This window comes from Salvelinus fontinalis, chromosome 24, assembly GCF_029448725.1.
Source record: "Salvelinus fontinalis isolate EN_2023a chromosome 24, ASM2944872v1, whole genome shotgun sequence".
Lineage (NCBI taxonomy): Eukaryota > Metazoa > Chordata > Actinopteri > Salmoniformes > Salmonidae > Salvelinus > Salvelinus fontinalis.
In genome coordinates, this window is record NC_074688.1 from 45,851,427 (window position 1) to 45,876,928 (window position 25,502).

General features: G+C 42.6%; 1 protein-coding gene across 3 annotated transcripts; it reads right to left on the minus strand.

Annotated features, from left to right (window-relative positions):
• Nucleotides 1-484: 484 nt before the first annotated feature.
• On the minus strand, nucleotides 485-25,439 carry usp16 (ubiquitin specific peptidase 16). Of its 3 annotated transcripts, XM_055880805.1 has the most exons (20): nucleotides 25,265-25,439; nucleotides 24,993-25,106; nucleotides 24,525-24,607; nucleotides 24,218-24,402; nucleotides 23,940-24,043; nucleotides 23,237-23,352; nucleotides 22,665-23,014; nucleotides 21,940-22,038; nucleotides 21,416-21,546; nucleotides 21,174-21,261; nucleotides 20,813-20,888; nucleotides 18,642-18,733; nucleotides 18,387-18,440; nucleotides 16,247-16,435; nucleotides 14,334-14,886; nucleotides 9,937-10,155; nucleotides 9,043-9,137; nucleotides 7,670-7,756; nucleotides 7,272-7,419; nucleotides 485-1,908 (listed from the first exon to the last, which is right to left on the minus strand). In XM_055880805.1, the coding sequence occupies exons 3-20, from the start codon at nucleotides 24,577-24,579 to the stop codon at nucleotides 1,787-1,789; spliced, it is 2,763 nt and encodes a 920-aa protein (XP_055736780.1). In that variant the 5' UTR covers nucleotides 24,580-24,607; nucleotides 24,993-25,106; nucleotides 25,265-25,439; the 3' UTR covers nucleotides 485-1,786. The 3 variants fall into 3 exon arrangements, with proteins under 3 accessions (XP_055736780.1, XP_055736781.1, XP_055736782.1); XM_055880806.1 differs by lacking the exon at nucleotides 25,265-25,439 and having other exon boundaries at nucleotides 24,525-24,602; nucleotides 24,993-25,254; XM_055880807.1 differs by lacking the exons at nucleotides 7,272-7,419; nucleotides 25,265-25,439 and having other exon boundaries at nucleotides 1,803-1,908; nucleotides 7,736-7,756; nucleotides 24,993-25,254.
• Between the last annotated feature and the right edge of the window lie 63 nt (nucleotides 25,440-25,502).

Below are 25,502 nucleotides of genomic sequence, written 5' to 3' on the forward strand. Positions count from 1 at the left end.
ACTTTTCTATTGTGTTATTGACTGTACACTTGTTTATTCCATATGTAACTTTGTGTTGTTGTTTGTGTCACACTGCTTTGCTTTATCTTCACCAGGTCGCAGTTGTAAATGAGAACTTGTTTTTAACTAGCCTACCTGGTTAAATAAAGGTGAAAAAAAAAATCTACGACAAGTTATAGCAATGAGTCCTCTATCTCTTTGACAACAGGCACATATTTTCAAAGTTGCCAAAATTCCACATGCGTTCACTTATATCAGTGCATTCTTATTAACAACCTAACCATTACTAAACGTATATTTGATAAAATAAGCCTCACGTAGCAGAATATTTTATTACACATTTTGGGCGGAGTAAAACCTCTCGCTTCGCCTCTTCCTCTCTGATTTGACTGCGCATGTCAAAAAGACAAGTAAACAGTGACCATTTGCGGCTGTTCAGGCTTGTCCAACACGAATTGCGTCACAGCAAAATAAGTCAGTCGAATTTTTCCTGTATTTCAAGCTTTTTAATTTGCATCTTGACAACACAATATAAAAAGCACTCAAATAAAAAATGTCATAAAAATTGTTTTTCCACTGATCGTTTTTAACAATTTCAAAGGAGCACTATGCAGAAATCTATGCCATTTCCCGGTTGCTAAAATTATAATAATTTGCCTAATTACAGTTCGTGACAAAATAAGCAAGTATAGTGTAGAGAATAATTATACCATCTAAACCGCTGGGAAATAAATTTTCAATAACCAAAAATATTGTATTTTCAGAAATAGAACATATAGAACATATCTACCAATTATTAAACTTGCTTTAATAAGAATGACAAATCTATAACTGCACTTCTATGCGAATTTGGTCAGGTCTGCCCAAAAAGCCACATATTGCAGCAATAATAATAATAATAAAAGGTATTGGCAGGTTTATTTTGCTTATACTGTGTAACACACCAAGCAATCAGACAGATCAACATACTCTTCTATGGTTTAATGTCTAAGAGGATAGAATGGCTGTGTTTTGAATGGCACCTGATTTCCAATGTAGACCTCTGATCAAAATGTAGTGGCCTTATATACGGTGCACTTTGGGACGCATACAATGATCTGTGCTCCCCTCTTTTCCAAAAAAAACACTGTATAGTCACATATGCACAGTAAAAATACTTTGGGATTCTTTTTATGTCCCTTGCTGATACAATTAATTGACAGAAAGAAAAAAAAATACTTCCAAGCTAAATATTTTTCTTTTAGGGACATCTCCAGTCATGATCTTAATGAATTCTCTTTGTCAACGTCTCGAATGTCACCCTCATTTTTTTATTCCCTATTTTAGTACACTGCTTTTGACCAGGGCAAATAGGGTTCTGGTCAAATGTAGTGCACTACATAGGCAATAGGGTCCCATTTAAGACACAACCCTTTATATTGACTATAAAAACAAAAAATAATCCACTCGTATTCACTCTGCACTTCATCTGGCTTATATCAATACCAGTACAATGTCTCAGGGCATAAGTAGTGCACTATGTAGGGAATAGGGCATTTATAGTGCACTAAGTTTGGCCGGGAAAAGCCTCATAAGGCTGCATAATAAGGCTCTGGCCAAAAGTAGTGCACTATGGCTGCGTTTAAACAGCCAGCCCAATTCTGATCTTTTGCCCAAGTATTGGAATAAGATCTGATCAATCAAAAGACCAATTATTGTCAAAAGATCAGAACCAGGGCTGCCTGTGTAAACACAGCCTACAGTATGTATGTAGGTAAATAGGGTACACGTTGGGACGTAGGCAGGTCTAGGAGATCCTCTCGTAGAATAGGAGGTAGGCTTGGGAGCTCTGCACTTTGCTCTCTGTGACTGGCTGCACACTACTGTCACTCACGTGGAACCACGCCCCTTTCACCGGCTCTGGCTCGCCTCGAGGGAGAAGGAAGGGGGAGAAGTAATGGGTGTTAAGTTTGTTTATAAGCATAAAAATATACAATGGAGGAAAAAAACAAGCTCATATTTTGGGTTCTGATAAGGTCCGACAATCAAAGGTCCGACAATGATTTGTTGTTGTTGTTGTTGGCGAACATTTAGACAGTTTGCATAGAAATTAGACAAGAATTGCCACGGTGCGTTTCCCCATGAAGTGTCTTGTGTGGATAAAAGCAGCTGGAGGTAATATCATCACACCTTAAAAAAAATAAAAAATAATCTAGAATGTCGAATGAATAAATAAATTAAAAGGTGGTCAAAGTGTTTCCTATTCGGGTTATGCTGCATTGGGCTGAGCGTACCACCCTCTGCTCGTTAATAAAGTAGCCAGCCTGTATGCCCTGCTCACCTATCATGTCTCTGGTAGCCCGCAAAAAAACCCCCAGCATGGATAGAATACAAGAATTGACTAACATTTGCCATATTCTAATAGTTCTCATGTGCCAACATATCGCCATGGTGACTCACGCAGGCCTCGATGATCTAAAACAATGATGGTGAAACGTCAAAGTGTAACGTGCAGAAATTCATCATTTTTAAAAGTCAAGACAATCCTTGTCCTGAAAAGAAACATTATTTTATTGTTAAATAAATTGATTTTGCAAGCATTTAGAATAAAAATGTGGAGTTTTATATTTGATAACATCATGTTGCCCACATACCTTAAATTATTTGGCAATTATAATTTACTAAAAACCCCAAAAAATTAAAATACATTGTTTCCATCAACATGTCGCAATAAAGACAGTTGAGGGAAAAAAAAAAATATACAGTTGAAGTCGGAAGTTTACATACCCCCTCAGCCAAATACATTTAAACTCAGCTTTTCACAATTCCTGACATTTAATCAGAGTAAAAATTCCCTGTCTTAGGTCCGTTAGGATCACCACTTTATTTTAAGAATGTGAAATGTCAGAATAATAGTAGAGAGAATGATTTATTTCAGCTTTTATTTCTTTCATCACATTCCCAGTGGGTCAGAAGTTTACATACACTCAATTAGTATTTGGTAGCAATGCCTTTAAATTGTTTCACTTGAGTCAAATGTTTCAGGTAGCCTACCACAAGCTTACCACAATAAGTTGGGTGAATTTTGGCCCATTCCTCCTGACAGAGCTGGTGTAACTGAGTCAGGTTTGTAGGCCTCCTTGCTCGCAACATGCTTTTTCAGTTCTGCCCACACATTGTCGATAGGATTGCGGTCAGGGCTTTGTGATGGCCACTCCAATACCTTGACTTTGCTGTCCTTAAGCCATTTTCCACAACTTTGGAAGTATGCTTGGGGTCATTGTCCATTTGGAAGACCCATTTGCGACCAAGCTTTAATTTCCTGACTGATGTCTTGAGATGTTGCTTCAATATATCCACATAATTTCCCACCTCATGATGCCATCTATTTTGTGAAGTGTACCAGTCCCTTCTGCAGCAAAGCACCCCCACAACATGGTGCTGCCACCCCTGTGCTTCACGGTTGGGATAGTGTTCTTCGGCTTGCAAGCCTCCATCCATAACGATGGTCATTATGGCCAAACAGTTCTATTTTTGTTTCATCAGACCAGAGGACATTTCTCCAAAAAGTATGATCTTTGTCCCCATGTGCAGTTGCAAACCGTAGACTGGCTTTTTATGGCGGTTTTGGAACAGTGGCTTCTTCCTTGCTGAGCGGCCTTCCAGGTTATGTAAATATAGGACTTGTTTTACTGTGGATATAGATACTTTTGTACCTGTTTCCTCCAGCATCTTCACAATGTCCTTTGCTGTTGTTCTGGGATTGATTTGCATTTTTCGCACCAAAGTACGTTCATCTCTAGAAGACAGAACATCTCTCCTTCCTGAGCTGTATGACGGCTACGTGGTCCCATGGTGTATATACTTGCGCACTATTGTTTGTACAGATGAACGTGGTACCTTCAGGCATTTGGAAATTTCTCCCAAGGATGAACAAAACTTGTGGAGGTCTACAAAAAATATTCTGAGGTCTTGGCTGATTTATTTTTATTTTCCCATGATGTCAAGCAAAGAGGCACCGATTTTGAAGGTAGGCCTTGAAATACATCCACAGGAACACCTCCAATTGACTCAAATGATGTCAATTAGCCTATCAGAGGCTTCTAAAGCCATGACATAATTTTCTGGAATTTTCCAAGCTGATAGAAGGCACAGTCAACATAGTGTATGTAAACTTCTGACCCACTGGAATTGTGATACAGTGAATTACAAGTGAAATAATCTGTCTGTAAACAAATGTTGGAAAAATGACTTGTGTCTTGCACAAAGTAGATGTCCTAACCAACTTGCCAAAACTATAGTTTGTTAACAATACATTTTTGGAGTGGTTGAAAAACGGGTTTTAATGACTCCAACCTAAGTGTATAACGCATAAGAAATATATTTTTGCGTTTTGTAAACGCAGATCTAAAATGGTTCTTATTGTAATTTCTGCTCAGCGTCAGACTCATTCTGTGCTTCAGTTTCACTTCTAAACTCTTGAGAATTCAACAATGGCATTCTTTCAGCAGACAGCACTCTGATGTGGAGCTACTGTTCTCCATCATTCTATCAGCAGACAGCACTCTGACTGATGTGGAGCTACTGTTCTCAATCATTCTATCAGCAGACAGCACTCTGACTGATGTGGAGCTACTGTTCTCCATCATTCTATCAGCAGACAGCTCTGACTGGTGTGGAGCTACTCCATCATTCTATCAGCAGACAGCACTCTGACTGATGTGGAGCTACTGTTCTCCATCATTCTATCAGCAGACAGCACTCTGACTGATGTGGAGCTACTGTTCTCCATCATTCTATCAGCAGACAGCACTCTGACTGATGTGGAGCTACTGTTCTCCATCATTCTATCAGCAGACAGCACTGACTGATGTGGAGCTACTGTTCTCCATCATTCTATCAGCAGACAGCACTCTGACTGATGTGGAGCTACTGTTCTCCATCATTCTATCAGTAGACAGCACTCTGACTGATGTGGAGCTACTGTTCTCCATCATTCTATCAGCAGACAGCACTGACTGATGTGGAGCTACTGTTCTCCATCATTCTATCAGCAGACAGCACTCTGACTGATGTGGAGCTACTGTTCTCCATCATTCTATCAGTAGACAGCACTCTGACTGATGTGGAGCTACTGTTCTCCATCATTCTATCAGCAGACAGCGCTCTGACTGATGTGGAGCTACTGTTCTCCATCATTCTATCAGCAGACAGCACTCTGATGTGGAGCTACTGTTCTCCATCATTCTATCAGCAGACAGCACTCTGGCTGATGTGGAGCTACTGTTCTCCATCATTCTATCAGCAGACAGCACTCTGACTGATGTGGAGCTACTGTTCTCAATCATTCTATCAGCAGACAGCTCTGATGTGGAGCTACTGTTCTCCATCATTCTATCAGCGCTCTGACTGATGTGGAGCTACTGTTCTCAATCATTCTATCAGCAGACAGCACTCTGATGTGGAGCTACTGTTCTCCATCATTCTATCAGCGCTCTGACTGATGTGGAGCTACTGTTCTCAATCATTCTATCAGCAGACAGCGCTCTGACTGATGTGGAGCTACTGTTCTTCATCATTCTATCAGCAGACAGCACTCTGGCTGATGTGGAGCTACTGTTCTCCATCATTCTATCAGCAGACAGCACTCTGACTGATGTGGAGCTACTGTTCTCAATCATTCTATCAGCAGACAGCTCTGATGTGGAGCTACTGTTCTCCATCATTCTATCAGCGCTCTGACTGATGTGGAGCTACTGTTCTCAATCATTCTATCAGCAGACAGCGCTCTGACTGATGTGGAGCTACTGTTCTTCATCATTCTATCAGCAGACAGCACTCTGACTGATGTGGAGCTACTGTTCTTCATCATTCTATCAGCAGACAGCACTCTGACTGATGTGGAGCTACTGTTCTCAATCATTCTATCAGCAGACAGCACTCTGATGTGGAGCTACTGTTCTCCATCATTCTATCAGTAGTAGTTCTCGTTGTAGCCAAGCCTATTTTTCTCTGGTAAAATGCAAGATTAACTTTAAGCAAAACATTAGGAAATATAGCTGGCTACATTCTTTCTATGATAGGCCTAAACATTAGGAAATATAATGACCCGGCATCGTTTTTGCAACAAAAAAAAACTTCATTTTTCATTGTAAGCTCCTTTACTTGCGAGGCTGCCAACCAAATAGTGTTGCACTTCTGTTGTCACCTGATGACAGTGAAGATATTTTCTGCTGAATGTGTTGCGTTTTCTGTGAAGGAACACTCGTTTTATTTTCTGTGAGGGAACACTCGTTTTATTTTCTGTGAGGGAACACTCGTTTTATTTTCTGTGAGGGAACACTCGTTTTATTTTCTGTGAGGGAACACTCGTTTTATTTTCTGTGAGGGAACACTCGTTTTATTTTCTGTGAGGGAACACTCGTTTTATTTTCTGTGAAGGAACACTCGTTTTATTTTCTGTGAAGGAACACTCATTTTATTTTCTGTGAAGGAACACTCTAGTGGACTTTTCAAACCAAACAAACACACGACTTTCAATATAAAACGCGACCCCTGTCAATACACAGCTGGACTCCCGCTTTCTCCTGTTGTACTATTTACAAAACAAACACCTGACTGGCTCAACTGTCCTGGGGAACTATGGTAAGCTTCGTAATGTAAAATAATGGGACATGATGAACGCAGTACTGCACAAGTTGACTGCAGGTATTTACTTAAAAATAATAATAATTGCTACAAATATTAAAATGTATTTAAAAAAAAAAAAAAAACTTTAAAAGGAATAGTTGATGGTATTGAAAAATCATCCCGTGGCCATTTCCAAATACCCCGGTATATACGGTATTCCGCCCAAGACTATAGCAGTAGCCCTCGCCATACGATATCACCACAATACTTTACGTGCTCATACAATACGTATTACGATACTGTGATTTTATTGCGATTCGATTTTCCAACCATATTGCTCACCAAATATCTGCTGCAGAGGGACAAGAGAGAAGGCATGAGAAAACACGTAAAAAAATAACAATTTGTATAACAAATTGGCTCCCTATTTAATATAGTAATATTATATATATATATATAATATTTAAAAAAGAGGAAGAACAAGCTATGCTAGAAAAATACTGGAGTTTTGGTGCAGGTACAGCCAACTAGCGCAAAAAATAATACGATATATTGTCCAAATTAAAATCCCGGTATGTAACTGTATCTATTGTTGGATTGTTTCAATGACCTCAGTACAAACCCAACAGTCTGTTAAAGCTGTACATTAACAGCAGTCCTACCTTGTGTGCCCACTCCGTTGTGCGTAGTGGAGGGACAGAAAGGTCTGGCTTTGACGTAGGCTGTATAATGGCCACTTCTCATAGTCCCACTGTGTTCTACTATACCATACAGACTGTAAAGCACCTGAGAGTCTCCCTCCGACACACCCTGAATACAAAACAAGAGAAAACAACAGAATGACAACATTCTAAATGTCCTACAACAGATACTAAATGTAGAACATTTTTCCTGACCATGTAACCAGACCAGGAACAACTCAGATCTCTTATGACCCATAGTTTACACTAAGATACAGAACAAAACATAGATTTTTATTACCACATGTAACTTATTAGCGTTTTATAAAAAAAAGATGTCATAAACAAAACAAAGATGTGTTATTTGAGTATGTTTTTACCTTGCATATGACAGAGCAGAATGGTGCTACGTCTAGAATGTGAGGGAAGTTAACGTGGCTGTTCACCTTACACACACTGTATCCAATCTGGACCGGAACAGAGGGAGGGACCGAGGTAGAGACAGAGGTAGAGACAGAGGTAGAGACAGAGGTAGAGCCAGAGGGAGGGACCGAGGTAGAGACAGAGGGAGGGACCGAGGTAGAGACCGAGGTAGAGACAGAGGTAGAGACAGAGGTAAAGACAGAGGTAAAGACAGAGGTAGAGACAGAGGTAGAGACAGAGGTAGAGACAGAGGTAGAGACAGAGGTAGAGACAGAGGTAGAGACAGAGGTAGAGACAGAGGTAGAGACAGAGGGAGGGACCGAGGTAGAGACAGAGGTAGAGACAGAGGTAGAGACAGAGGTAGAGACAGAGGTAGAGACAGAGGTAGAGACAGAGGTAGAGACAGAGGTAGAGACAGAGGTAGAGACAAGTTACACACTTGAAAATCACATGGAGTGCATTCGGAAAGTACTCAGACCTCTTGACTTTTTCCACATTTTGTTACGTTACAGCCTTATTCTAAAATGGATTAAATAAAAAATGTTTGCCAATCAACACACAATACCCCATAATGACAAAGCGAAAACAGATTTTTTGAATTTATTAAAAATAAAAACAGAAATACCTTCTTTATATAAGTATTCAGACCCTTTGCTAGGAGAACTCTTTGGCCTGAATGCCAAGAGTTCACATCTTTAAAAATGCGACGATGCGCATTGTCAACTGTGTTCTACAGATTCAATCCAGACCAAGAACTCATGTTGTAATTGGACGCAGTATAAACAGAGTGTTGATAAAGGTTGATAGTAAATAAGAAATTGTTCTTAACGGACTTGCCCAGTTAAATAAAAAAGGTGCAATAAAAAATAAATAATAATAATACAAAATAGTAGTATAATTGTGTAAACAACAATTATGGATGAAAATCTTAATTAAAATAAAAGTCCTAAGTTATAAAATAAAAATGTAAAAAATATATAAAAATATCTACTTTATATTAAAGTGGAACAACTTTACCCATTGGCAGCAAAGTAAAAGTAAGTGTGGTTAACATCTAACAGCCGATAAAAGGAGAGAGGTGACAACTGAAATGTTGTGGAAGTCCCACGTCTGGTTGAGTCCGTTGCTGCGGTAACACAGGAGTGGAGGAGAACATGCATTTAAAAACCAGGTAAACTTTTACTTTGCTGCTTTTGGATGAAGTTTGTGGACTTGAAGCTAAACATAAAAATAAAATTAATAATTGCTATTTGAACGATTATAATGGTGACTAATAACAATCCTGCAAATGTCCATGACCGTCACAGCCCTAGTTGTTGGAGAGAATTACCTGCTGGAATCTCTTCAAGTGAAGCGTAAGCACCGGAGGGGGAGACGAGATCAGCATTTGCTTCAGAGCATCTGTGTACACATTCTTCTTGGAGCCTAAACCACAAGCACACACACACACCTTGTAAATACACAATGACACACACACACACACACTTTGTGTATTTACAATGACACACACACTACGGTTGGGCGATATCAACCATTGTCCTATCGTGATTATGTACCCATAAAACATCACCCCTCCTTATTGGTCAACCCAAAACATTTGTTTAAGGAACAACAAAAAGAGAGCTAAAAACGACAGTTGGGCCATAGAACAAACTGGACGAATCACGACGAAAGATAATGTTGTTAAAGACTGGACGAATCACGACGAAAGATAATGTGGTTAGTCTGGACGAATCACGTCGAAAGATAATGTGGTTAAAGACTGGACGAATCACGACGGAAGATAATGTGGTTAAAGACTGGACGAATCACGACGAAAGATAATGTGGTTAAAGACTGGACGAATCACGACGAAAGATAATGTGGTTAAAGACTGGACGAATCACGACGAAAGATAATGTGGTTAGACTGGACAAAGACTAAGTGTAGGCAAATCTTTTCTATTAGTTTCTGGTGGAGGAGCCTCAGCATGGAGCTGGTTTGTCTGTCTGTCACTACTGTAACACAGCCCTTTCCTCAGCCGACCAGTCACTATTCCATCACAGCGACACACAGACAGTCCGTCCGTCCGTCCGTCGCTGTGATGGAACAGTGACTGGTCCCCCCCCCCCCATTCCATCACAGCGACACACAGACAGTCCGTCCGTCCGTTCATTTTCATTAGTTTAAAAAAAAGAGAGAAAAAGGAGAAAAAAACATTGACAGAATATTTTAAAAAACATACCTTCTGCAGCCTTGTTTTTGGTCTGTCTCTTGGTGCAGGTGACACAGAGAAGAGAGTTGTTCTGAGTGAGGTTCTCTACCTCTGTGAACTGGTACAGACAGGACTCCACAGAGCACTCCTGTTTCTCTGGCGCCGCCCTGGTGGCCAGCGTGTGAAAGGCCAGCTTAGGGTCCTGGTGAGAGATTGTATACTCCTTCCGCTCCAGCTTTGTCTCCGTTTCTAGTTTTAGGAATAACATTTTTTTTTTCAGTGTTTTTTTTTGTAAATAACTGTGGGAAAAAATATATATATATACAAAAATATTTTGTAACTTTAAAACACCATACAACAGGACTTTATGGAATTAACATCCATACTAGTGGTTATATCAACGGGGAGGGTTGGTTTAGAAGGGCGGGTTGGTTTAGGGTCATTAAACAGTGTGGATAAAAGTCAGGTTGCTAGCAGGCGGAATGAATAAAGAGAAAATAATACCTTAACAAATCCATACATTTATCATTTTTTGCAATTGATATCTACAGTGAATTTGCAAAGTATTCAGACCTCCTCCCCTTTTCCACATTTTGTTACGTTACAGCCTTATTCTAAAATTGATTATATTTTTCCCTCATCAATCTACACACAATAAGGATAAAGCCAAAACAGGTTTTTAAACTATAGTATTTTTTGTACTTTTACCCATTTTGTCCCCCTCCCCAATGTCATGACAGCCAATTGGTAACTACAGTCCTGTCCCATCGCTGCAACTCCCCTACTTACTTGGGAGAGGTGAAGGTCGAGAGCCATAGGTCCTCCGAAACACGACCCTGCCAAGCCGCACTGCTTCTTGACATACAGCTCGCTTAACCTGGGAAGCCAGATGCACCAATATGTTGGAGGAAACACCGTCCAGCTGGCGACCAAAGTCAGCTTGCAGTCGCCCGGTCGGCCAAAAGGAGTCGCTACAGTGCGATGGGACAAGGAAATACTGTCCGGCCAAACCCTCCCCTAAACCGGACGGCGCTGGGCCAATTGTGCGCCGCCTCATGGGACTCCCGGTCACGGCCGGCTGTGACACAGCCGGGGATTGAACCCAGGTCCGTGGGGCCTTAGACCGCTGCGCCATTCGGGAAGCCTCGAAGATAAACACTTTTGCAAATGTATTAAAAATGAAAAACAGAAATACCTTATTGACATAAGTATTCAGACCCTTTGATATGAGACACGAAATTGAGACTCAGGTTCATCCTGTTTCCATTGATCATCCTTGAGATGTTTCTACAACTTGATTAGAGTCCACCTGTGGTAAATTCAATTGACTGGACATGATTTTGAAAGGCACACACCTGTCTATATAAGGTCCCACAGTTGACAGTGTATTTCAGAGCAAAAACCAAGCCATGAAGTTGAAGGAATTGTCCGTAGAGCTCCGAGACAGGATTGTGTGGAGGCACAGATCAAAGCAAGGGTACGAACAAATTTCTTCAGCATTGAAGGTCCCCAAGAACACAGTGGCCTCCATCATTCTAAAAATGGACAGCCCACTTGGAGTTTGCCAAAAGGCAAGATTGAACTCTTTGGCCTGAATGCCAGGAAACCTAGCACCATCCCTACGGTGAAGCATGGTGGTGGCAGCATCAAGACGTGGAGATGTTTTTCAGCGGCAGGGAGACTAGTCAGGATGGACGGAAAGATGAACGGAGCAAAGTACAGAGAGATCCTTGATGAAAACCTGCTCCAGAGTCCTCAGGACCTCAGACTGGGGCGAAAGTTCAACTTCCAACAGGACAATGACCCTAAGCACACAGCCAAGATAATGCAGGAGAAAATAGCTGTGCAGCGATGCTCCCCATCCAACCTGACAGAGCTTGAGAGGATCTGCAGAGAAGAATGGGAGAAACTCCCCAAATACAGGTGTGCCAAGCTTGTAGCATCATACCCAAGAAGACTCAAGGCTGCCAAAGGTGCTTCAACAAAGTACTTAGTAAAGGGTCTGAATACTTATGTAAATGTATATTTCAGTAAAAAAAAAATATATATATATATATATATGTTTTTGCTTTGTTATTATGGGGTATTGTGTCCAGATTGATGAGGGGGAAAAAACTATTTAATCAATTTTAGAACAAGGCTGTAATGTAACAAAATGTGGAAAAAGTCAAGGGGTCTGAATACTTGACGAATGCACTGTATAGGCTACTTTGAGGTTATCTGGCATTAGTGCATAAACCTAACTTTAAGGGCCTAACCGTACGTGCACCAAATAGCCAACACACCAAATTAGCCAACACACCAATCACCAAATTAGCCAACACACCAAATCACCAAATTAGCCAACACACCAAATTAGCCAACACACCAAATTAGCCAACACACCAATCACCAAATTAGCCAACACACCAAATTAGCCAACACACCAATCACCAAAATTAGCCAACACACCAATCACCAAATTAGCCAACCCACCAAATCACCAAATTAGCCAACCCACCAAATTAGCCAACACACCAATCACCAAATTAGCCAACACACCAAATTAGCCAACACACCAATCACCAAATTAGCCAACACACCAAATTAGCCAACACACCAATCACCAAAATTAGCCAACACACCAAATCAGCCAACACACCAAATCAGCCAACACACCAAATTAGCCAACACACCAAATTAGCCAACACACCAAATCACCAAATTAGCCAACACACCAAATCACCAAATTAGCCAACACACCAAATCACCAAATTAGCCAACACACCAAATTAGCCAACACACCAAATTAGCCAACACACCAAATTAGCCAACACACCAAATCGCCAAATTAGCCAACACACCAAATCACCAAATTAGCCAACACACCAATCACCAAATTAGCCAACACACCAAATTAGCCAACACACCAATCACCAATTAGCCAACACACCAAATTAGCCAACACACCAATCACCAAATTAGCCAACACACCAATCACCAAATTAGCCAACACACCAATCACCAAATTAGCCAACACACCAATCACCAAATTAGCCAACACACCAATCACCAATTAGCCAACACACCAAATTAGCCAACACACCAATCACCAAATTAGCCAACACACCAATCACCAATTAGCCAACACACCAATCACCAAATTAGCCAACACACCAATCACCAAATTAGCCAACACACCAATCACCAAATTAGCCAACACACCAATCACCAAATTAGCCAACCCACCAATCACCAAATTAGCCTACACACCAAATTAGCCAACACACCAAATCACCAAATTAGGCAACACACCAATCACCAAATTAGCCAACACACCAAATTAGCCAACACACCAATCACCAAATTAGCCAACACACCAAATCGCTAAATTAGCCAACACACCAAATTAGCCAACACACCAATCACCAAATTAGCCAACACACCAAATCGCCAAATTAGCCAACACACCAAATTAGCCAACACACCAATCACCAAATTAGCCAACACACCAAATCACCAAATTAGCCAACACACCAATCACCAAATTAGCCAACACACCAAATCAACAAATTAGCCAACACACCAAATTAGCCAACACACCAATCACCAAATTAGCCAACACACCAAATCACCAAATTAGCCAACACACCAAATCACCAAATTAGCCAACACACCGAATGCTTTTGAGAACGGACTGAAAAAGTTAGTTGGCAAAAAGGACAATGTCAGACTTCAATTCAATAAGAGAATTGCTGCGAAATGGCAAGTTGAAAATAAAGAGAAGAGAGGGCCAGAAAAGTAATGTTTGGGAAAGATTTGGTGACGTGGTAGAACAGGATAGCAGCTTTGTTATGATGTGATGATTGTGAGGCGCTGTAGCCTACAAATTCAACAGTCACAAACAGGCCTACGGCACTTCAAGGGAACTGAAGCCTACTGTTCAGATGGGTTAAATGGAAACTGAAATCTGGACAATGACTCTCGGTCTATAACCTCACAAAGCCTTTAATATTAACTCCTGCAGAATTAAACATTTATTGCAGTAAAATGATACACCAAATGTAGGCAACATTTTTTACTCTGGAACAGGAGTGGAGAAATATGATTTATTTCGTTCAGAGTCTTCAGGGAATGTGAATGCGCGGTTAGGGACCGTCTGTAAAGGTGCTATCTTTATCAGCGTCATAAAAGCTGATAGTATTTCAACTACATAAAATATGCATCCAAGCCAAACTGAAACCTTATCAGAAACATGTTGGCTTTCTATTTCCTTACAACCGGTCATACAGATGTCATTTTGAAATGTCGCAAAGAATCTTTACAGTTTTTGTATTGTCATTACATTTTCCCCCGGACCCTAAACGTTTGTGCTCTGCAAAGAAGCAGAGGTGACAAAGAAAACTTAGGGGGTCGTACGAAGTGCCCTGGGCTAAATGCAACATTACCTGTCTCAGCAGACGTGTCTCTGTCTCTGCACCCCAGCTCCAGGTCGGAGTCCTCAGAGGCTATAAAGGCTTCGTTCAGAGATAGTTCACCCAGCTTGTCTGTCAGTTTGGTGTCTTCCTCATCTCCAGACGGTTTGTCAGCGTCACCACCATCATCATCATCATCATCCTCCCCTCCTCTGTGTTCAGCCTCGTGTCTGTCTCTTTTTACAACCCCCTCAGGGGACTGGGGACTCTGTTCTTCTGACATCACAGTGGAGTGGTTGTTGGACACAGGCCATACAGCCACTGGTTCACAATCCTCCTCCTCTTTCTCTGTGTGCCCTGCCCCCTGAGGTTTCTCTTGGTCCTGCTCTGAGGGAGCGGTCTCGGACCTCTCGGTCTCGGACCTCTCGGTCTCTGATGATTGGTTCTCAACCAGAGGCTCCTCCTCCTCTCCCTGGGTACTATTTCCTGTCTCCTCTCCCTCCTCTGCTGGGACTGGGCTCTCTGCGGTGTTCTCCGGAGGTGAGAAGCTGTCCAGGGTGACTAGCTTCTGCTGACGTCTCTGGTTCTGTGGACACAGACATTACAGCGTGGTTAACATGCTCAAAGGTAATACGGAAAGAAAAGGCCGTCTACACTGCTACTGCTTCCACGCTGCTACTGCTTTAATTTGGCTACTGCTTTAATACGGCTACTTCTTCCACACGGCAACTGCTTTATTAATGCTACTGCTTACACCTTGCTACGGCTTTAATACTGCTACTGCTTTAATACTTACACTGCTACTGCTGCTTTAATATCGCCTCTGCTTTAATTATTCTACTGCTCAAATACTGCTCCAGCTTAAATACTGCTTCCACACTTGCTACTGCTTCCGCACTTCTTCTGCTTTAATGCTGCTACTGCTTACACATAGCTACTGCTTTAAAACTACTACGGCTTCCACCCTCTTACTGCTTTAACACGTCAACTGCTTTAATACTGCTACTAATGTAATACTGCTACTGCTTCCACACTCCTACTGCTTTAATACTGGTCCTGCAACACCACTGCTTTAATACTGCTTCTACACAGCTACTGCTTCCAAACTCCTACTGCTTTAATATTGATACTGCTTTAACCGGCTACTGCTTTAATTATTCTACTGTTTAAATACTACTTCCACACTGCTACAGCTTCTGCAACACCACTGCTTTAATACTGCTACTGCTTCCTCAATGATACTGCTTTAATTCTGCTACTGCTTTAATACTGCTACTAGTCCACCCTGCTACTGCTTTAATACTGCTACTAGTCCACCCTGCTGCTGCTTTAACACTGCTACTAGTCCACCCTGCTGCTGCTTTAATACTGCTACTAGTCCACCCTGCTGCTGCTTTAATACTGCTACTAGTCCCCCCTGCTACTGCTTTAATACTGCTACTAGTCCACCCTGCTGCTGCTTTAATACTGCTACTAGTCCACCCTGCTACTGCTTTAATACTGCTACTAGTCCACCCTGCTACTGCTTTAATACCGCTACTAGTCCACCCTGCTACTAGTCCCCCCTGCTGCTGCTTTAATACTGCTACTAGTCCCCCCTGCTGCTGCTTTAATACTGCTACTAGTCCCCCCTGCTACTGCTTTAATACTGCTACTAGTCCACCCTGCTACTGCTTTAATACTGCTACTAGTCCCCCCTGCTACTGCTTTAATACTGCTACTAGTCCCCCCTGCTGCTGCTTTAATACTGCTACTAGTCCACCCTGCTACTGCTTTAATACTGCATTGACAATGGATTTCGTTGGACGGTGTATACCATGTGTTAATAAAACTTGATAATGCATAGTACCCTATTCACTGAGCTCTGGTCAAATGTAGTGCACTATATAATCAAAGAAAATCACACGTTTATTGAGAATAGGGTACCAGAATCCTCCTAACTGTACCTTGGCCTGCTTCTTGGCCTGCTTCTTCTGTTTCTTCTGCTGGTACTTGCTTCCCACGCCAGCGGGAAGGTCATCGGTGTCACCGTTGGTCATGGCGACAGGGCTAGGGCTGTCTCCGTTATTATATTTCACCTCACTGCTAGCCTTCTGGATCCCCGCTCCTTTCTTCTGACTCTTCTTCCTGTAGGCCTGAGAGACCGCGGCAACCACGACGTTAAGCAGTAGAACATAACGGTAACATGCCATAACGTGACACAACATGGCATAGCTTAAACATGGCATAACATGAAGATGAAACAGCTGGGCTATGCTCAGAAGATAAACAGCTGGGCTATGCTCAGAAGATAAACAGCTGGGCTATGCTCAGAAGATAAACAGCTGGGCTATGCTCAGAAGATAAACAGCTGGGCTATGCTCAGAAGATAAACAGCTGGGCTATGCTCAGAAGATAAACAGCTGGGCTATGCTCAGAAGATAAACAGCTGGGCTATGCTCAGAAGATGAAACAGCTGGGCTATGCTCAGAAGATAAACAGCTGGGCTATGCTCAGAAGATAAACAGCTGGGCTATGCTCAGAAGATAAACAGCTGGGCTATGCTCAGAAGATAAACAGCTGGGCTATGCTCAGAAGATAAACAGCTGGGCTATGCTCAGAAGATAAACAGCTGGGCTATGCTCAGAAGATAAACAGCTGGGCTATGCTCAGAAGATAAACAGCTGGGCTATGCTCAGAAGATAAACAGCTGGGCTATGCTCAGAAGATGAAACAGCTGGGCTATGCTCAGAAGATAAACAGCTGGGCTATGCTCAGAAGATAAACAGCTGGGCTATGCTCAGAAGATAAACAGCTGGGCTATGCTCAGAAGATAAACAGCTGGGCTATGCTCAGAAGATAAACAGCTGGGCTATGCTCAGAAGATAAACAGCTGGGCTATGCTCAGAAGATAAACAGCTGGGCTATGCTCAGAAGATAAACAGCTGGGCTATGCTCAGAAGATAAACAGCTGGGCTATGCTCAGAAGATAAACAGCTGGGCTATGCTCAGAAGATAAACAGCTGGGCTATGCTCAGAAGATAAACAGCTGGGCTATGCTCAGAAGATAAACAGCTGGGCTATGCTCAGAAGATAAACAGCTGGGCTATGCTCAGAAGATAAACAGCTGGGCTATGCTCAGAAGATAAACAGCTGGGCTATGCTCAGAAGATAAACAGCTGGGCTATGCTCAGAAGATAAACAGCTGGGCTATGCTCAGAAGATAAACAGCTGGGCTATGCTCAGAAGATAAACAGCTGGGCTATGCTCAGAAGATAAACAGCTGGGCTATGCTCAGAAGATAAACAGCTGGGCTATGCTCAGAAGATAAACAGCTGGGCTATGCTCAGAAGATAAACAGCTGGTAAAATTGTCAAGGAAATGTCCTCATCCATCATGGATTGACAGCATGTTTTCGTGATGATGTCATACACCGCTAGTGCACCTGTTTTAATGATGTCATACACCGCTAGTGCACCTGTTGTTTTCATGATGTCATACACCGCTAGTGCACATGTTTTCATGACGTCATACACCGCTAGTGCACCTGTTTTAATGATGTCATACACCGCTAGTGCACATGTTTTCATAATGTCATACACCGCTAGTGCACATGTTTTCATGACGTCATACACCGCTAGTGCACCTGTTTTAATGACGTCATACACCGCTAGTGCACATGTTTTCATAATGTCATACACCGCTAGTGCACATGTTTTCATAATGTCATACACCGCTAGTGCACATGTTTTCATAATGTCATACACCGCTAGTGCACGTTGTTTTCATGATGTCATACACCGCTAGTGCACATGTTTTCATGATGTCATACACCGCTAGTGCACATGTTTTCATGATGTCATACACCGCTAGTGCACATGTTTTCATGATGTCATACACCGCTAGTGCACATGTTTTCATGATGTCATACACCGCTAGTGCACATGTTTTCATGATGTCATACACCGCTAGTGCACATGTTTTCATGATGTCATACACCGCTAGTGCACATGTTTTCATAATGTCATACACCGCTAGTGCACATGTTGTCATGATGTCATATCCAGCTAGTGTAGAAAAAGACAAACCTCTCATCATCATCATTACCTGGTCTGAGACAGGAAGGGACAGATCCAGAAACATCTCCTTGACCAAAGAAACCTACAAAGAAAAAAAATCAACGACAACAGACATGTAACATATTTCTGGATGTGTTGTTAAGGGGTTGGTGGTCAATCGGTGTTCATAGGGGATGGATGATCTGTAGTATGGTTCAGTTCATGGCTTTTTGCTCTGACCGTTGGTGTAATAAGATAGAAACTGACGGCGGAGTGATTTGAACTGATAAGTTTACGTACGTACCGTCTTGCATTGCTGACACATGACCGTGCTGGTCATCTCCCCACCAAACACCTGGTCTACGAAGTTATTAGGAGCTCCCTTCTTCTCATACTCTGGAACAGGCAAACCACAACATGGATAACAAAGGATAGACACAAGGGACGTATTGGACTTGGGTCGCCTGGGAGAGTTACCTAGGCTAATGTAAGAATATTTGGAAGATAAATACATAGACGCAGAGGACTAAACGGGTCAAGAGGGAGTTAACGATCAATGGGTCAGAGACACGGGAGGAATTTGTCTTGGCATTGAGCCCGAAACAGGGGAGAATGAACATCTACCTCTCAGCATTCTCCCCTGTCCTCAGTGATTCTCGTCACAGAACAAAGAGACAGGATGTAGTTTTATAACCCAACCCTAGCCTGCGGTTGACCAATTACAATTCCTTGCAATAAAACTGGGCCAATGGCCAAATAGCAAGAATCCTGTAGTATTCAGATCCCTTCACTATTTCCACATTTTGTAACATAACAGCCATATTCTACAATGGATAAAAAAAAAAATCCTCATCAATCTACACACAATACCCCATAATGACAAAGCAAAAACAGGTTTTTAGAAAAGTTTGCAAATGTAAAACAAATGAATACAGAAATAGCTTATTTACATAAGTATTCAGACCCTTTGCTATGAGACTCGAAATTGCACTCAGGCGCATCCTGTTTCCATTAATCATCCTTGAGATGTTTCTACAACTTGATTAAAGTCCACCTGTGGTAAATTCAATTGATTGGACATGATTTGGAAATGCACAGACCTGTCTATATAAGATCCTACAGTTGACAGTGCATGTCAGAGCAACAACCAAGCCATGAGGTCGAAGGAATTGTCCTTAGAGCTCCGAGACAGGATTGTGTCGAGGCACAGATCTGGGGAAGGGAACCAAAATGTTTCTGCAGCATTGAAGGTCCCCAAGAACACAGTGGCCTCCATCATTCTTAAAATGGAAGAAGTCTGGAACCACCAAGACTCTTCCTAGAGCTGGCCGCCCTGCCAAACTAAGCAATCGGGGAGAAGGACCTTGGTCTGGGAGGTGACCAAGAACCCGATGGTCACTCTGACAAAGCTCCAGAGTTCCTCTGTGGAGATGGGAGAACCTTCCAGAAGGACAACGATCTCTACAGCACTCAACCAATCAGGTGTTTAAAGTAGAGTGGCCAGTCAGAAGCCACTCCTCGGTAAAAGGCACATGACAGCCCTCTTGGAGTTTGCCAAAAGGAGCTTAAAGGACTCTCAGACCATGAGAAACAAGATTCTCTGGCCTGATGAAACCAAGATTGAACTCTTTGGCCAGAACGCCAAGCGTCATGTCTGGGGGAAACCTGGCACCATCCCTACGGTGAAGCATGGTGGTGGCAGCATCCTGCTATGGGGATGTTTTTAAGCAGCAGGGACTGGGAGACGAGTCAGGATCGAGGGAACGATGAACGGAGTAAAGTACAGAGAGATCCTTGATGAAGATCTGCTCCAATGAGCTCAGGAACTCAGACTGAGGCGAAGGTTCACCTTCCAACAGGACAACGACCCTAAGCACACAACCAAGACAATGCAGGATTGGCTTCGGGACAAGTCTCTGAATGTCCTTGAGTGGCCCAGTCAGAGCCTGGACTTGAACCCGATCGAACATCTCTGGAGAGACCTGAAAATAGCTGTGCAGCGACGCTCCACATCCAACCTGACAGAGCTTGAGAGGATCTGCAGAGAAGAATGGGAGAAACTCCCCAAATACAGGTGTGCCAAGCTTGTAGCGTCATATCCAAGAAGACTCGAGGCTGTAATCTCTGCCAAAGGTGCTTCAACAAAGTACTGAGTAAAGGGTCTGAATACTTATATAAATGTGATATCTTATTTTTTATATATATATATATAGCAAAAATCTCTAAACCTGTTTTTGCTTTGTCATTATGGGGTGGGGTGTAGATTGATGAGGGGGAAAAAACTAATCGAATCCATTTTAGAATAAGGCTGTAACGTAACAAAATGTGGAAAAAGTCAAGGGGTCTGAATACTTTCCGAACGCACTGTATAAAGCCCTATTCACATCAGCAGTTGTCAAAGTGCTTTTCAGATACCCAGCCTAAAAGCCCCCGAAGAAGAAGCAAAGCAAGAGGCAGAACCCCCCCTAGCCTTACCCTTGACCAACGTCTTCGTTTGTTCAGCATCTCTTCCATGTTTTTTCAGTGCTTCCGATATTCCCGAGTTCAGTCTCTGGAAAATTTAAAAAAGGAATGATACAGGTGTATATAAATGCTACAGCAGAAGAGGATTCCATTTAGGAGGGGAAAGGGAAGTCTTATTTAGAGGCTAGGTACACATCCAGTCCAGCTAAATAACCCTAATGACTTTACATCTAAAAAAAATGTCCAAACTAAAGATGTTGAATTATAAAAAGAGATCATTAAGTATTTAAAGAAAACACTACAACGGTTATCTCCTGTGTGTCTGTATCCTATCATAGGTTACCAGTGTACCAGGAATGAGATCTTGTCTTACTTTCATCTCCTCAGCTCTCATCCCATCCAGCAAGTAGCGGAGAAGCTCCTGGCTATCCTGCTGCTGGAACCCTTTAAACCGCGCCGCTCTGGCGAGGTGAAGGGGGGGCGAGAGCGATTTAAAAATATATATCTTTCTGATGTAAGAGTGCTGATTTCAACAGAAACTTCACTTGAAGGCAGAAATCCCCCCCCCCCCCCCCCCAAAAAAACTATATTAATATGTATAATCTCACTACTCACTTTTTGCAGACCTGACTGAAAAGTTCTCTCGGGGTGACCACCCCCTTCTTAGTCTCCTGGATCTCATTCAGGATCTGACACATCGCCACGGTCAGAGACCCCGGAGGACCTAGCTGCACCAGGATGGGTTCCTGGAGGGGAAACAGCATCATCAGTAACAACAGAACAGGTTATTCCGGTGAAGTATAAACCAGACTTGGCTGGGGGGGGGGTCAATCAGGAGAAAACGTTTAGTTACGGTGTAAACTACTGAACCTCCAGGTTTAGTTCATTAGGATCTCTATTAGGTACTGGACATGCAGTAGCTACTCTTCCTGGGGTCGACATAAAACATACATCTACATAACAAGTACAGAACAGTAAGGTGAGGAGGTCTAACAGGAGAGGAAGGGAACCTACTCGGTCTGAGGAGACTCCAGGTGAAGAGAGGTGAGGAGATCTAACAGGAGAGGAACCTACCAGGTCTGAGGAGACTCCAGGTGAAGAGAGGTGAGAAGGTCTAACAGGAGAGGAAGGGAACCTACCAGGTCTGAGGAGACTCCAGGTGTGATGGTGACACCGGTCTTGTCTTCAGCTGTCACCTTGTTGATGACCTGTCTCAACAGCTGTGTCTGCGAGAGGGTCTGTAATAGAAACATGGACAACAATGGTTTATTACTCTACAAATATAACTCTGAATTAAGCCTAACAATAAATAGCAATAGTAACTAGCTGAACTGTCACATTCAGACCAAGGCTGTGTATGAATGGGGCGCCAAATACCTACAGTGTGCTACTTTTTGACCAGGCCCAATAGGGCTCTGGTCCAAAGTAGTGCACAATGAGCCCCTATAAGCTTTGGTCCAAAGTAGTGCACTACATGGGGCCCTATAATCTCTGGTCCAAAGTAGTGCACTATATGGGGCCCTATAAGCTCTGGTCCAAAGTAGTGCACTATATAGGGCCCTATAAGCTCTGGTCCAAAGTTGTACACTATATGGGGCCCTATAAGCTCTGGTCCAAAGTAGTGCACTATATGGGGCCCTATAAGCTCTGGTCCAAAGTAGTGCACTATATAGGGCCCTATAATCTCTGGTCCAAAGTAGTGCACTATATGGGGCCCTATAACCTCTGGTCCAAAGTAGTGCACTATATGGGGCCATATAAGCTCTGGTCAAAAGTAGTGCACTATATGGGGCCTTATAAGCTCTGGTCCAAAGTAGTGCACTACACCATGTAGCCATTTCGGACACAGTCCAAGGTTCCTTACCTGAACAACGGAGTTGAAGAAACAGGTGTTTCCAAGGTTACTGAGTCCTCTAATTGACAATGCACCGCTGCTGGCTCCTCCCACTGCACCGCTGCTGGCTCCTCCCACTGCACCGCTGCTGGCTCCTCCCACTGCACCGCTGCTGGCTCCTCCCACTGCACCGCTGCTGGCTCCTCCCACTGCCTTCTGTCCTTTAGTCAAACTGCTGTTCTCTTTCAAACCACTTTCTTTCTTGCCGTTCTTCTTCTGGTTTTCTTTCGGTTGTGTCACTGTGTTCTCTTCCTTCTCTTCTGGCTTGGTTTCCTGTGGCTCTTCTATCATGCTGTGCTCCAGCTTCACTATTGAATGCTCTGAGTCAATCACAACATAATATCATTACAATTACTAGTCAAATCTGATGCTTATCTAAACATGTAGTCATATTGCGGTAGAATTCTGTGAGAATTGATTGATTGATTTAATCATTCAAATTAGGCTGCTCCAAGCAGAGACAACATTACATACATTAGAAATGATCAACGATACGACACACTAAAACCCAACAGGAAACGTAGTCTAGATATGGGACTCACTTCTCTGTGGACTTTGTTTCCGGGGCTCAGACAAGGCCTGTTTCTTAATGTTGCTCACCAACTGAGCCAGATGGCCTGTTTTGGAGTACTGGACATCATCATCACAGATGTAACACCTGTGTCGTAAGACCACACAAGACAATGGTCAGGGAAGTAAAACATTTTGAGTGGCAAAAAAGGGGATGTTTTGACAAAAAAAAACAAGCGCACTGTGTAGTGTAATGTGGTAAAACACAATTTAAAATATGAAATTATAAATATTTTTATCATCATGGTTCTAAACTTTGACCCAGAGTTTTGCCTGGTCAACTCACGTAGTCAGGTAAAACTCCTGTCCCTAGTTATTGGGCCCATCACCAAGCTTTTATTCAATACAATTCACTGGTCCTTGTGTACAATATGTCCTTCTTCTACATGTGCAGTCTTCAGTGAGAGAGATGCAGGGTCTGGAGTTCACCCTGACCACGCAACATTCTCAGGAAAAACTCTGGTCTCTTTTCTTCTGACCGTGGGACATGGTCAGTTAAACCTCCTGGACCCAGTGTGATATGGGGAACAGCCCCCCCCCCCCCCCCCCCCCCCCGTCACAAATCACACCCTATTCCCTACATCTTACACTACTTTTGACCAGAGCCCATACATAGTGCACTATGTAGGGAATTAGGGTCCCATAGCTCGCAGACACAGTGTTCTATTGGCTCACCAGACGCTCCAGTTGTCCAGGCTGAGCACCAGACAGTGAGGGTCTGACCGAGGCGTCTCGTAGTGCTTGATAGCATGCTGATCCTCAGAGGTACGCCCACACCCCTGGCAAACCAGAAAGACTGTTAGTCAAGGTCATTTCACACACATCTCTACAATTGTTCACCTAATACCTTTTTTGCACTATTGGTTAGAGCCTGTAAGTAAGCATTTCACTGTTATATTCAGCGCACGTGACAAATAAAAACTTTGATATCTAATGTATTCAAGGAACCTTACTCTGTGTCCGCATTTTAAGCACATCCATATCGTTGGTGTTTCGCTCATCTCCTCTGATGGAGCCTGTACAGTGGCAGCCGGCTCTTCACCCTTACAGTCTTGGCAGCTGTTACAGGCGCAGTCTACCCCAGTCTTCTTCAGGAAGCTGGAGTCTACACCTTTACGGATATGGCTGCACGACGGACCTGCGGTGAGAGGAACACACCAGAGAGGCGATAGGCTAGTTCATGGTAGCTAATAATGACATTGTATCTGTCCTGTATCGGTGTGTGTGTGTATGTGAGAAAGAGAGAGAGAGAGACCCTACCAGTCAGGTCTATCACTTCGTCCTCTCTAGGACATTTCTGCCTCCTCTTCACCATCTTGTCTGGAAGACTTTAGACACCTGACCTAGACAGAATGAGGAGTCATCACAAACTGCAGGTTAGCCAGAGGAGTGTAACGTTAGCTAGCAGTTTTATGTTACTCAAGTAAATATAAAACTTCTGACTTGAAAAAAAAACTGTAGTTAACTTAACGTTACTACCTAGTTGTCAATTATAGGAACAGATTTAGCTATCCTACTTATAAGCTGTGTAATGCTTACGTTAGCTAGTTAGTTAATAAGAATAGCCATTGTTACTGTAGCTCCCATTACCGTCCATGGGCATGGGCGTCTGTCAAGCATCTACTACAATGTTTTGATTCATGTATTTGGCTAATTGCAAGAAAGAGATCACACAATAAATAAACATATTTAGTCACGTTGCTGGCTAGGTACCCGTCACCAACCTACCCGGCACAGGAGCGTTATTTGTGAATCACAGTCGGCAGGTTCGTTTTCCCTTCTTTGAGTAAGACTCCAAACTATGCATATCTTTGTGCCGAGTCCCCATCTATCGCTAACGACCTTAAGAAAAAAATACACCAAAACTACACAAAATGATAACTATCCATATTTTAAAACAATAACAGCTTAAGCCAGATGCCATATATACTTGAAAAAAATAGGAAGTGCTGTGTTGGTGGTGTACGGCCACAGATAGAACAATGAGACAGATAGTTTACCGGATGTATAAATGTGAAGCATCCGCTTGGTGTTTTCATCAAATATGCTTGTGAGAGGAAGCTCACTGGTTGGCAGTGGGAGGAGATTTTGGCCGACATTCTGTAAAGTTTGACAACATTCTGCAAATTTTCTCATTGATAAAACATTTCAATAGTTTTCTGTTCCCAAAACGAAATTTGTTATGAACAGAGTGGACTACGTTTTGTAGACTACCCTTTGCGAAGAAAAAAAAAATCG